This window comes from Neoarius graeffei, chromosome 17 (genome assembly GCF_027579695.1).
Source record: "Neoarius graeffei isolate fNeoGra1 chromosome 17, fNeoGra1.pri, whole genome shotgun sequence".
Taxonomy (NCBI): Eukaryota; Metazoa; Chordata; class Actinopteri; order Siluriformes; family Ariidae; genus Neoarius; species Neoarius graeffei.
This window is the reverse complement of record NC_083585.1, coordinates 35456719-35470802: the sequence shown is the minus strand read 5'-3', so window position 1 is coordinate 35470802 and position 14084 is coordinate 35456719. Positions and strand designations below refer to the sequence as shown.

The 14084-nt window shown below is 48.4% G+C and overlaps 1 protein-coding gene across 1 annotated transcript; it reads right to left on the bottom strand.

Annotated features, from left to right (window-relative positions):
* Positions 1-7968: 7968 nt before the first annotated feature.
* Positions 7969-13712, bottom strand: LOC132864691 (olfactory receptor 1D2-like; the record flags this gene model as incomplete). Its single annotated transcript, XM_060898105.1, has 2 exons — positions 12819-13712; positions 7969-7998 (listed from the first exon to the last, which is right to left on the bottom strand). Coding segments are annotated over exons 1-2 (921 nt in total), but the record flags the coding sequence as incomplete, so codon positions are not given.
* Between the last annotated feature and the right edge of the window lie 372 nt (positions 13713-14084).

Sequence of the window (14084 nt, the reverse complement as noted above, 5' to 3'; positions counted from 1 at the left end):
TTTTATTAGGAACACTATGTGAGGGAGGGCAGCACGGTGGTGTAGTGGTTAGCGCTGTCGCCTCACAGCAAGAAGGTCCGGGTTCGAGCCCCGTGGCTGGCGAGGGCCTTTCTGTGGAGAGTTTGCATGTTCTCCCCGTGTCTGCGTGGGTTTCCTCCGGGTGCTCCGGTTTCCCCCACAGTCCAAAGACATGCAGGTTAGGTTAACTGGTGACTCTAAATTGACCGTAGGTGTGAATGTGAGTGTGAATGGTTGTCTGTGTCTATGTGTCAGCCCTGTGATGACCTGGCGACTTGTCCAGGGTGTACCCCGCCTTTCGCCCGTAGTCAGCTGGGATAGGCTCCAGCTTGCCTGCGACCCTGTAGAACAGGATAAAGCGGCTAGAGATGATGAGATGAGATGAGACTATGTGAGGGCCTCCCTTTGCACTCAAAACAGCATCAACCAGCATTCCTTTGATTCTGGTCTATGTTGACATCATTGCATCATGTAGTTCCTGCAGACCAGAGGCTTAAGCTGAGATACATGAAAGGTAGGGTGAACACGTCGCATGGTGAGTGGTAATGTGAGTCTAACAGAACATGGGTTGATTACCTTCTTGATGAGGAAGGGTCCAAGGAACCTGGGTACTAGCTTGCGAGAGACGGTCCTAAGTGGCAGGTGGCATGTGGAGAGCATAACTCATTGACCTACTCGGTAGGTGGGTGCCTTGGAGCAACGTTTGTCGGCCTGCCTCTTGGATGCGAGTGTAGAGCAAATGAGTCTTCTCTGGGCCAATGCCCACGTCCTCCTGCAGCAGCATATAAAGACCTGGGCTGAGGGTATGGCGACCTCCTCCTCTTGGCTGGGAAACAGTAGTGGTTGGTAACCTAGTGAGCACTGGAATGGAGAGAGACCTGTGGCAGAGGAAGGGAGAGTGTTATGGGCATATTCGATCCAGGGTAGGTACCTGCTCCAGGAACTGGCATCCCTGGACGCCATGCACCTGAGTGCGACCTCCAAAGCCTGGTTCACCCATTCTGCCTGGGCATTGGTCTGTGGGTGGAAGCCTGAGGAGAGACTACAGGTGGCCCCGATGAGTTTGCAGAAGGCTCTCCAGAACTGTGCAGTGAACTGAGGACCCTGGTCAGAAACAATGTTGGTAGGCAGGCTATGTAGGCAGAAAACATGGTGGATGAGTAGTTCTGCGGTCTCTTTGGCTGAGGGGAGCTTGGGCAGAGGAATGAAATGGACAGTCTTAGAAAAATAGTCAATAACAGGGAGGATACATGTGTTGCCCCCTGAATTGGGGAGTCCTGTGATGAAGTCCAGGGCAATGTGAGACCAAGGTCAATGCGGAGTCGGGAGGGGTCTTAGCAAGCTGGCAGGGGGTCGATTGGCTGTCTTGCTCCAGGAGCATGTGTTGCAGGCTGCCACGAACTCCTGGACGTCCTCCTTGATGGATGGCCACCAAAAGCGCTGCTGGATGAGTGCCAGAGTTCGGGCAGCTCCCGGATGACAGGCCAGCTTGGATCCATGACCCCACTGCAGCACCTAGGTTTGCAGAGGACAGGGAACAAACAGATGGTTAGGAGGAGTGTTGTTGGGGTTACCTTCACCGGGGTCCTGCTCCAGGGCCTTCTGCACGAGTGTCTCAACTGGCAGCTCCCACCAAGCAGCGTGGAGGGAGGAGGGTCTCGGGCAGCTTGGACTCCTCTTGGTAGGAAGAGAACATCCTGGACAGGGCATCGGGTTTGTTGCTCTTGGAGCCTGGGTGGTAGGAGAGTATGAAGTTGAACTGGGAGAAGAAGAGAGACCAATGGACTTGACGGGAATTCAGGCGTTTGGCAGACTTGAGGTACTCCAGATTCTTATGGTCGGTCCAGACTAGGAAGGGGAGCTCCGACCCCTCGAGCTAGTGCCTCCACTCCTCCAAGGCTAGTTTAACAGCCAGTAGTTCTTAGTCACGGATGTTGTAATTCCGTTTGGCTGGGGATAGCCGGTGGGAGAAGAAGGAGCACGGGTGGACCTTGTCGTCACTGGCCTTCTGTGATAGTATAGCTCTGACCCCTGACTTGGAAGCATTGACCTTGACAATAAACTGCTTGGTTGGATTGGGTATGGTGAGAACGGGTGCTGAGGTAAACCTGTGCTTGAGCGTGGAAAAGGCTTTCTCTGCTTCCTCCCCCCACTTGAATTGGGTCTTGGTTGAGGTCAGGGCTGAGAGAGGTCTGGCCACCATGCTGAAGTTGTGAATGAAGCACCTGTAGAAGTTCGCGAATCCTAGGAAGCGCTGGAGCTCTCGTCTCAAAGATGGGGTGGGCCAGTCAGCAACTGCCTCCAGCTTGAGGGGGTCCATTTGAATCTTCGCCAGAGTGATGATGAACCCCAGAAATGAGATGGAGCTTTGATGCAACTCACTTTTCTCTGCCTTAACGAACAGTTTATTTTCTAGCAGGTGTTGGAGGACCTGCCAAACGTGACCCCGATGTTCCTCCAGGGAGTGAGAGAAAATCAAGATGTCATCCAGGTATATGAAGACAAAGGTGTTAATGAAGTCCTTTAAGACATCGTTAACTAGCGCCTGGAAGACCATGGGTGCATTGGTCAGGCCGAAAGGGACTACAAGGTACTCACAGTGGCCTGTGGTGGTGTTGAAGGCCATCTTCCACTCATCCCCTTCCCTGATCCTAACTAGGTGATAGGCATTGCGTAAGTCCAGTTTAGTGAACACCTTAGCTCCCTGGAGTAGTTCAAAGGCTGTGGTCATGAGCAGTAGTGGGTAGCGGTTCTTGACCGTGATGGCATTGAGACCTCAATAGTCAATGCAGGGACGGAGTGACTTGTCCTTCTTTTCAATGAAGAACCCCACCCCTGCTGGAGAGGAGGAAGGGTGGATGATCCCAGCTGCCAGTGACTCCATGATGTACTTCTCCATTGCCTGTCGTTTGGTGGGTGAGAGAGAGTAGAGACGTCCCTTGGGTGGTGCCATCCTGGGCAGGAGGTCAATCCCGCAATTGTAAGGCCTGTGAGGAGGGAGGGACACTGCTCGGGTTGAGGTCCAGATATTCCGGAGGCACATAAGAGCGGTCGGGAAACTCACTGGCTGAGGGCTGTGGTGGTTTGGCGGGAGGCAGAGTGGAGTTCAGGAGGCCAGGCAAGAAGGACTCCAGCCTAAGATGGTGTGATCAGTCCAGTTTAAGTGGGGGTTGTGTTGCATCAACCAGGGTAGTCCAAGAATAATGGGAACATGAGGGTTGTTCATGACATGAAGTTGTATCGTTTTGGAGTGATTGCCTGAAATCCTTAGGGTGAGCGGGGTGGTGAGGTGAGTGATGGTGGTCAAGCCAGTGTCATTGAGTGTCAGGATGGTGAGAGGGACCTCAAGGGCAAATAATGGGATTCCGAGATCCTTGGCGGTGGCGGAGCAGATCAGGTTCCTGTTCGCCCCCAAGTGCCTGAAGATGGTGGTACCGGTTGTTGTGGGTGATGATAACGGGGAGCAACGGTCAGTCAGCAGGGGACTGGTTCTGAGCATTGCCCACCAGGGCCCCTTGATTAACTGGTGGGCTCATACTTTTTAAGCAGGCAGGCTCAGCAGATGTGTCCTTGCTGACCGCAGCCGGCACAGTCATTCCTCCGCTGACACTCATACCCAATCTACCTGCATGGGTTCGACAGACGAGGCAGGAGGTGGGTGTTAGGGTTTTGCTGGGATTCGAACCCGGGTCGCTGGTGTGATAATCCAGCAAACCCCCCACTAGGCCACCAGGGGATGACTCAAGTGCAGAGGCGTGAGGCATAGGTAGAGTATCAAAAAACAGTTTATTTACAATATATACAATCTGATGGAAAAAACAAAAAGAAAATCCAAAGCTCAGAAGATGACCAAAAATAAAAATATCCAAAGGTTCAAAGTCCCAAAAAACAAAAGGAAAGGCAAAAATGCAGAACGCTCAGAAGATCAAAAATACAAAGTCCAAAGAAAGCAAAAACATCAAAAACACAAGGGCACAGGCAAGATATGTGGGACAGAGGAAACTAGCACTAGACAACATAGCATAAAGACTCCGTGACAAGGGAACAAACAGAGGGGTATTTATACACAAAACAATTAAGGAACAGGGCGGGGCAGGAAACAGGCAATCAAGAAAAACACAAAACACAGTGGCAGCCTCTAGAGGCCAAAACAGTCCCAGTCCTAACAGGACCCCCCCTCTAGGAGCGTTTCCTGACATTCCCAGGGCAATCCAGATGGGCCAAATGGAAGTCCCAACAAAGTCCTTTATCTAAAATGTCCCAGGCGGGGACCCAACAGCGTTCCTCAGGGCCATAGCCCTCCCAATCTACCAGGTATTGAAGCCCGCCGCAGACCCGGCGGGAGTCAAGCAGGTGATGCACGGTGAACACAGTCTGACCCTGGAAGATGCGGGGGGGTGGGGGATTCCTAGGGGCAGGGGCATACGTGGACATCAGTACGGGCCGCAACAGGGAAACATGGAATGTGGGGTTGATCCTCAGAGTCCGGAGCAACTGGAGCCGGTAGGCGACAGGGTTCACCCTGCGTACCACCTTGAAGGGGCCAATGTAGCGAGGAGCAAGCTTGCGGTTCTCCACCCGCAGCGGAAGGTCCTTGGTGGACAGCCAAACCCGCTGCCCAGGGCGGAAAGCATGGGCAGGTCTTCTATGGTGGTTGGCTTGAGTCTGGTTGGTTCTGGAGGTCTGGATGAGGGTCTTCCTGACCTTGCTCCAGGTCTTGCGACACCGTCTCACATATTGGTTAACCAAGGGCACCCCCACGTCCTCCTCCTGATCCGGGAACAGAGGTGGCTGGAACCCGAATTGGCACTGGAATGGCGACAGCTTGGTGGCCGATGACTGCAGGGTGTTGTGGGCGTACTCTGCCCATGGCAGCCAGGTGCTCCACAATGTCGGGTTATCCATAGCCAGGCCTTGCAGGGTGTTTTCCAGGTCCTGGTTGAGCCTCTCCGTCTGGCCATTGGACTGTGGGTGGAACCCAGAGGAGAGGCTGGCAGTGGCTCCAATGACCTTGCAAAACCCGTACCACACTCAGGAGGAGAACTGGGGCCCCTGGTCAGAAACGATGTCCTGTGGGAGACCAAAAACTCGGAAGACATGAGTGAACATGAGTTTGGCAGTTTCCAGGGCAGAAGGGAGCTTGCACAGTGGTATGAAGTGGCAGGCCTTAGAGAATCTGTCTACTATGACCAAAATGACAGTATTACCTTGTGACTCAGGGAGACCCGTGATGAAGTCGACTGCCACGTGGGACCAGGGATGCCGGGGAATGGTCAGAGGATGCAGGAGACCCTGGGGATGCTGTCGTGGGTTCTTGCTTCTGGTGCACACTTTGCAGGAAAGGACGAATGACCTCACTTCCTTCTCCATGCTAGGCCACCAGAAGCATCTTCTCAAAAAGTCCAGGGTCCTTCGAGCTCCCGGGTGGGCGGTGAGAGGGGATGAGTGACCCCACTGGAGAACCTTGGCCCGGGCTTGATGTGGGACGTACAAGAGGCCCGGTGGCCCCGTCCCAGGACCAGGGTCCTGGCGTTGGGCTCGTCGGACGGCCTCCTCAATACCCCAGCGGACAGGGGCCATAATCCGGGACACAGGGATAATAGGACCAACTTTGCTCTCCCTGTTGGTGGGAGCGAACAGCCTTGAAAGCGCGTCAGGTTTGGTATTTTTGGAGCCGGGGCGGTATGATAGGGTAAAGTCGAACCGACTGAAAAATAAGGCCCACCTAGCCTGTCGTGGATTGAGTCTCTTTGCTTGCTGGAGGTACTCCAGGTTCTTGTGGTCCATCCAGACCAAAAACGGATGTTGCACTCCCTCCAGCCAGTGCCTCCACTCCTCAAGGGCCAGTTTAACTGCTAGCAGTTCTCGATCCCCCACGGCATACCGGGACTCCGCAGAACTCAGGCGGTGGGAGAAGTATGCGCAGGGGTGCAACCTTCCTTCCGAGCGTTGAGAAAGGACCGCGCCGACGCCGCTGTCCGAGGCATCCACCTCGATGATGAAGGGTTGCGAAGGGTCCGGGAGGACCAGAATGGGTGCCGTGCAGAAGCGGTGCTTGAGGTCTTTGAACACCTTTTCCGCCTGAGGAGACCAGACATATGATCCACCTGTCCCTTTGGTGAGGTCCGATATGGGCGCTGCTACAGAACTAAAGTTCCTGATGAACTTGCGGTAGAAGTTAGCAAATCCTAAGAACCGCTGAACCTCTTTGACGGACTTGGGGGTGGGCCAGTCCCGGACGGCCAGGGTCTTGGCTGGATCCATCTGGAGTTGGCCTGTCCATACAATAAAACCCAGAAAGGAGACCTCGGGAACATGAAATTCGCATTTCTGGGTCTTAGCAAACAGATTGTTCTGTAGCAGCCTCTGGAGAACCTGGCGGACATGGTGGCGGTGCTCCTGCATGGTCTTGGAAAAGATTAGGATGTTGTCGATGTAGACAAAAACATACAGGTTAATCATGTCCCTCAAGACATCGTTGATTAGGGCCTGAAAAACAGCTGGTGCGTTGGTGAGTCCGAAGTGCATCACCTGGTACTCGTAGTGCCCTGACGGGGTGTTAAAGGCGGTCTTCCACTCGTCTCCTTGTTGGATATGGACGAGGTGGTATGTGTTCCGTAAGTCCAACTTGGTGAAGACAGTGGCGCCTTGGAGCAGGTCGAATACTGTGGACATCAGCGGAAGGGGATAGCGGTTGCGCACGGTGATCTTGTTCAGGCCCCTATAGTCAATACACGGTCGGAGCCCCCCATCCTTCTTGCCGAGAAAGAAGAAGCCGGCACCAGCAGGTGAAGTGGAGGGTCGAATGAACCCAGAGACCAGGGCTTCCTTGATGTATTCCTCCATGGCCTTGTGTTCTGGCTGAGAGAGGGAGAACAGTCGGCCCCAAGGCAGAGTAGTCCCAGGGAGCAAGTCGATGGCACAGTCGTAGGCGCAGTGCGGAGGAAGAACGGCAGCCCTGCTCTTGTTAAAAACCTCTTTCAGATCCCAGTACTCTGTGGGAACTTGAGATAACTCGGTGAGATCAGGAGGCTCGGCAGGAGACACAGGAGAGCTAGAGAGCAGACAAGAGGCATGGCATGCAGGACCCCATTCCACAACCTGGCTTGTTACCCAGTCTATGCGAGGGTTGTGGCAAGTAAGCCAAGGAAGGCCTAGAATAACTGGAAACTCAGGTGAATGAATAAGGTGCAGTGATATTTCTTCTTTGTGACCTTGAGACTGGAGAAAGACTGGAGAAGTAACTTGGGTGACTCTTCCATCACCTAAAGCTTGGCCATCCAGGGCAGACACAGACAGTGAGACTTCAAGAGGTGCAGTTGGGACATTGATACTTTGGGCGAAGTGGATATCCATAGTTTCCAGCCGCCCCTGAGTCTAACAAGGCCTGGCAAGAGTGGACGGACTCACTCCAGGAGATGGAAACTGGGATGTAGATTCCTTGGCCAGGAAGTCCGGGAGAGAGGGTAGGCCCCATCACAACCCTCCCTCAGCTGGATGGGGCGGTCCTTTTCCCGAGAGCTTAGGATATGATGCTTGGAAGTGACCAGGCTTGCCACAGTAGATGCAGCACTTGTCCCTCCTTCTGCGCTCCCTCTCAGATGCGGAGAGGCGAGTATGGCCCACTTGCATGGGTTCTGGACAGTCACTGGAGGAGGTAGACGGGCTCCATGTTGAGGCAGTGAGGCCAGGGAGACTCAGGACTTGGCGGCGTTCTCTAATCCTGTTGTCCAGACGAATGGCATGAGAAATCAGTGTTTTGAGGTCACTTGGGCATCCGATAGAGGCCAGACCGTCTTTGATGAGGTGAGACAGACCATGGTGAAAGGCTGAAACCAGGGCAGTCTCGTTCCATCCACTTACTGCTGTGAGCGTCCGGAACGAGATGGCGTAGTCTGCGACGCTTCCTCCTTGCCGGATGGACATGAGCTTTCTGGCTGCGTCTTTACTGATGTCTGCTTGATCAAAGACACGAAGCATCTCCTCCGTAAACAGCTGGAAATCAGAGCACTCTCTGCCAGATGGCTGTTGCCCAAGCTCGTGCCTTACCAGCTAACAAGGTTATCACAAAGGCAATCTTGCGGCGATCCATAGTGTAGGTGGTAGGCTGGAGCTCAAAGGTGAGTTGGCACTGGGTAAGGAATTTCCGACACTCACTGTGCTTGCCATCATACCTCTGTGGTGCAGGAAGGCTAGGTTCGCAAGGTGAAGGAGGCAGCATGGCAGGAGGCACTGGAGCAGAATCAGGCGCAGGAGATGGGGGCAGAGAAGTCAGCTGTGCCAGGGTTTTCCCAATTTGCTGAAGCAGTACCTCATGGTGAGCAAGGGTCTCATGTTGGCTTGCAAGAGTCCGTCCATGAGTGTCCATGGTGGATCCGAGGCGTGTTACCGCGGCCATCATTCCCTGAAGGTTAGCCGGGTAGACAGTTGAAGAAGCCTCTGCTGAGTCGGTCATGACGGAGTCTTTCTGTTAGGGTTTTGCTGGGATTCGAACCCGGGTCACTGGTGTGATAATCCAGCAAACCCCCACTAGGCCACCAGGGGGATGACTCAAGTGCAGAGGCGTGAGGCATAGGTAGAGTATCAAAAAACAGTTTATTTACAATATATACAATCCGATGGAAAAAACAAAAAGAAAATCCAAAGCTCAGATGACCAAAAATAAAAATATCCAAAGGTTCAAAGTCCCAAAAAACAAAAGGAAAGGCAAAAATGCAGAACGCTCAGAAGATCAAAAATACAAAGTCCAAAGAAAGCAAAAACATCAAAAACACAAGGGCACAGGCAAGATACGTGGGACAGAGGAAACTAGCACTAGACAACATAGCATAAAGACTCCGTGACAAGGGAACAAACAGAGGGGTATTTATACACAAAACAATTAAGGAACAGGGCGGGGCAGGAAACAGGCAATCAAGACAAACACAACACAGTGGCGGCCTCTAGAGGCCAAAACAAACATGACAAGATAAACATAACAGCGGCCTCTAGAGGCCAAAACAGTCCCAGTCCTAACAGTGGGGAGAAGTTGCAGCTGAGGCGGCTCTTCTCTCTCCTACATTATAGGAGATACAATTGGTGAAGTCCATGAGAGTGGCGAGGTCTGACGGCAGTTCCCAAGATACCATTTCATCCTTGATGATGTTGGACAAGTCATGTAGGAACGCGTCGACCTGGGCACTCTCGTTCCAGTTGCCTGACGCCACCAATGTCCGGAACTCGATGGCATAGTCCGAGGTAGATCGGGGCCCCTGCCACAGCTCCATGAGCTCCCTAGCTTCCCGACTGGACAGAGAGCGGTCGAATGTTTGCCTCATTTCCTCAGAGAAGTCCTTGAAGCTGGAACAAAAGGACACGTCAGCATGCCAGACCGCTGTTCCCCATTCCCTGGCCTTGCCGGTGAGGAGCGTGAGGACTTAAGCTACCCGGGAGCGTTCTGTGGGGAAAGCCATGGGTTGTAGCACCAAGATCAATGAACACTGAGACAGAAAAGATCTGCAGGTACCTGGTTCCACGCTGTAGGGCTGAGGCAAAGGAAGTCTCGGTTCATGGTGAGCGGCGGTGGCAGGAGGTGAAGGAGGTGGCTGGGCAGGGGTAGGCACGGCTTGGGAGTGCTGGAGTTGTGTGGCTAGAAGGTTGAATGAGTTGGACAGGGTGGCCAGGTTCTGGGTGATCTGCTTGAGTTCCTGTTGGTGGGTCCTGAGGAGGGCTCCTTGCTGCTGCATAGCCATTCCCAGATGGTTCAGTTTTGCTGGATCCATCTTGGCCAGAACATACTGTTATGGGTGGTGAGAAGGATCCAAGAGCAGAACACAGACCAGTAACTCCAATAATAAAATAGATTTAATAGGAGTAAAAAATAAACCAAAAATAATCCAGAAAAAGCTAGGGACAAAAAAACGAGGCAGGGAAGGACAAAAAATGCTAGCATAAAAAATAGTCCAGACAAAAAAACTTGAGACAAAAATGTAGCACAACAAACATGAAAAAAGACAAAGACGTAGTGCAAAAAACTGTGACAAGAAACAGGCAAAACAGAGAGCAAAATCCAAGAAGCAATAATGGCGCAGAGACGACATGAAAAACCAACTACACGTTCTGGCAAAGTCCCCTTCTGAGAATGGCCTTTTTATACACAGCAGAGCAAACCAGGAAGTGAATGCTGGTAAGATGGAAGTCCCGTCCCAGATCCGGATTAGTGCTGAACTGGGAGATAATAAATCTCCTTAGTGGAAGTCCAGGGCGCAGCATGACACTTCTCCCCCCCATAATATCACTAATTCCCCTTTTGGCAAGCAGTATGCTTAAAAATTCGATGAATGTTATTCTCGTGTTGTTTGTTTAAACATATGACTTTGTTGTGAGTCTAGTTTTGCCCCCCAACTGGTTTATTTCCCAATTGCAGATTTATTTCCCAATTCCATTCACCTGTTCTCTGTTTAGCGCTTGATTAGTTTTCCTATTGATACCATCCTGTGTCTTTGTCTTGTCTTATCATGCATTTTGCCTCATTAGGCATTTGCCTCAATAGGTATTTAGACCTATTACTGTGTATCGGGGAGGGGGATTTCCAGAAAGCGGGCTTTGGTGAAATCTCTGAGTTTCTTAACCCTGAGATAAGGGAAACTCTGGGTTGAAGAAAGAGAGGTAACTCAAACTTTGGGTTGTTTGCCAAGGTAACTGTTTTCTTTAAGAAACTCTGAGTTTCTCACTATGTCCTCCAGCCTGCTGAGCCTGAAGCAGCTGTATGGGGTATCCTTTTGACTTCAGATGTTTAGAAATTATTATTTATAACTTCCACCACTAATTTTTTTTTTTGCCTTGTGCACCCCCAGGGGCAATTGCACCAGACTTTAGGAAATCTGGAAGGTGGATGACCTTTTCTTCTTGCCAGTTGCCATGGTGAATCATAGTATCAGAGCTCCATTGATGATAGATTTTTATATTTGTCATGCATGCACTTAACTCAGCGTGAACGCACTCTGAGTTGATTGAACTAACTCAGGCCAGCTGTTCTGGAACTGAAAATCTGGGGTTTTCCATATCAGTTATCAACACAAAGCTCATGGTTAGGCTCGGAGCTTGTTAAACCTGCTTTCTGGAATCCCCCCGATCATGGAATGTCCTTCTTTGTTTTTGCCTAATTGTTCTCTGATAAACTGCTACATGATGCATGATGATGAAAATGTAATGTCATTTCAGTTGTATCGATGCCCTCCACACCACTAATATTCTGACAAGTTTTTATTTGATTAGAACTTCATTTATTAATATTTATCTCTTAATTTCTCAACTTGGTCCACTATTTTACAGCAGCCTTTGAATTGTGATTTGCATTCCAGAGCATTTAATAGATGCTCATGTACATATGTCAAACCCAGGCTCTTTTCATCTACACTGAAAACTTGATGTCACTCTAATATCTTACTGAGTAGAAGTATTGCAAATACAACCAGAATCAAAGATAAAAGATTTTGTACTATAAATATGTATGAAGAGAGAGGTCATAGTCAGAGCTCAAGATACTAGAACCAACAAATCAATATATTATAAAGTGCAGTAAACTGTAAGCAACACAAATCAATATTTGATATGACCATCAATGTTCTTACAGGTACAGCATTGTGCATTGTACATAGTAGGTTGTTAACCTACAAACCGCAACCACACATATGTTAATTACATTGCTGTTTCCAGGCGGCATGGTGGTGTAGTGGTTAGCATTGTCACCTCATAGCAACTAGGTTCTGGGCTCAAGCCCAGTGGCCGATGGGGGCCTTTCTGTGTGGCGTTTGCATGTTCTCCCTGTGTTTGCGTGGGTTTCCTCTGGGTGCTCCGGTTTCCCCCACAGTCCAAAGATATGCAGGTTAGGTTAATTGGTGGCTCTAAATTGATGGTAGGTGTAAGTGTGAATGGTTGTGTGTCTCAGTGTGTCAGCCCTGCGATGATCGGGTCTTCAGGGTGTACCCCACCTCTCGCTCATAGTCAGCTGGGATAGGCTCCAGCTTGCCCGTGACCCTGCACAGGACAAGTGGTTACAGATAATGGATGGACATTGTTGTTTCTAACTGGTAATTACGGGTTTAATTTTACTCATTGATTGTATGTATTTATTGGTTAATACAGATAGTTAGCATAGTTGTTGGTTTATTATTAAATAATTTATTTTAATTTGTTTTTTAAATATTACTTTATAAAGTAATTGTAATTACTATTTGTTATGTTACTTGCTTTTAATGCTGTTGATGTTTGTTAATGTTAACTGATTAATTAAATAATGGGAACCTTCATATAAAGCACAAACACAAAACAATTTAGGTTTTTGTTCTCACTTTGCCTTTTTTAATTTTTAAATCTGTGCCAATATTTTCTTGATATTTGCTTTGTTTTATAGAAAACTTAGACTTCAATGGATAAGTTTGTATGCATGCTACCACTCAGTAGGTATAGCTCTTTTTCTTGGCTTACAAACAATAAATTCAATCTGCAAATAAAAGAAAGATGGGGGGGGGGGGGGGAGATTGGGCAAATAAGCACAGATAAGCAATTTGCCAAACAATGAGGAACATGCTTTTGAGAAGTATATTGTTACACTTTACATGTTTATATTGCGCTAACGCTCTTAATTCTAATCTCTGAAGATTTCCACCTTGTTTCAAATACATGAGCTTTTTAGCTTCCTATCATTCTGAATTCACTGGGCTTTTTTTTAAATAACAAGAGTCAAATCAAAAAGAAAAGAAAAGGTTTTAACTTTTTAAGTTTTGACAACAGCAATGACTGAAAAGTATTCCCATGACCTGCTTACGTATTTTAGTCAGTTTTAGTCCATAAATAATGGGATTTAAAATTGGGGGCATAAATAGGAAATCCAGTGCAAAGAAATTTCTCAAGCCCTGTGGAAAGGAAGGTGAGCCATATCGACTGTAAAAGACATCAAATAGCAAAGCAATAGTAACATTGAACAATGCCAGCAGGTGTGGCAAACAAGTCTGCATAAATTTGTATTTGCTCTCTTGTGAATTTTTACATTTTTCAATCAACTGAATATATGAGCAAACAATCAACACTGCATGCCCAAAATACACAATTATAACTATGTACCCAATTACATTATTCACTGTAGTAGAGGAACATGCCAGTTTAACAACAGCCCAATTTTCACAATATAGTTTGTCAATATTTGAGCCGCATAAGGTTAGTCTTGATGTTAACAAGACTGAAACAACCATGGAAAAAAATGGTGCAAGCCAACAAAAAAGGATACATTTCACAATTTTTTGGTTTGTCATTTCTGAGTGGTATTTTAGTGGTCTACATATTGCCACATACCTGTCATAGGCCATTACTGTTAAAGTGGAATAGTCACATAAAGCAGATGAATAAATAACAAATATTTGAGTCAGACATCCTGCATAAGAAATAGTATGAATATGCAACAGCAAATCATGCATCAATTTAGGATAGAAACCAGAAGTACCATAGAGGGAATTTATACATAAATTACACAAAAATATGTACATAGGCTCATGAAGCTGCTTATTTGAGGCAATACAGAAAATTATGGTGATATTACACAGTAAGATAAAATTATAAGCCAATGCTGTCAAAGAAAAAAACATATATCTGTTTTCCATGCTTCTATCTAAACCAGAGAGGGTGAACATTAAAACAGTTGAAATATTTTCCATTGTGAATAGTTGTCACTGCCTTCCTGCATCCTAGAATCTGTAAAGGAATGGGGTGAATAAGTTTAATTAAAGGTTAGCCTTCCATGCTCAGATGCTGCTAATCTTCATATCTGTCAAAATGACTGACTCTTTGCCTCTAAGCCACCACCCAGTTCATTTCTGCCTAATGTAAGCTGTTATGCAGATTTTTATCTCAGAGATTTTTGTGGAGGTGTGGTGTTATATGCTGTGGGTTTGCACCATATCACAGAGATGCCTTGTGTGACTATCTTGTTCCCAGCTACAGTACCCTTGAGAATCATTGGCACCTTTCATGAAAATGAGAATTGTAAAATTTAATTTAAACATTTGACTTTTAATATTTTTGATGCCTGC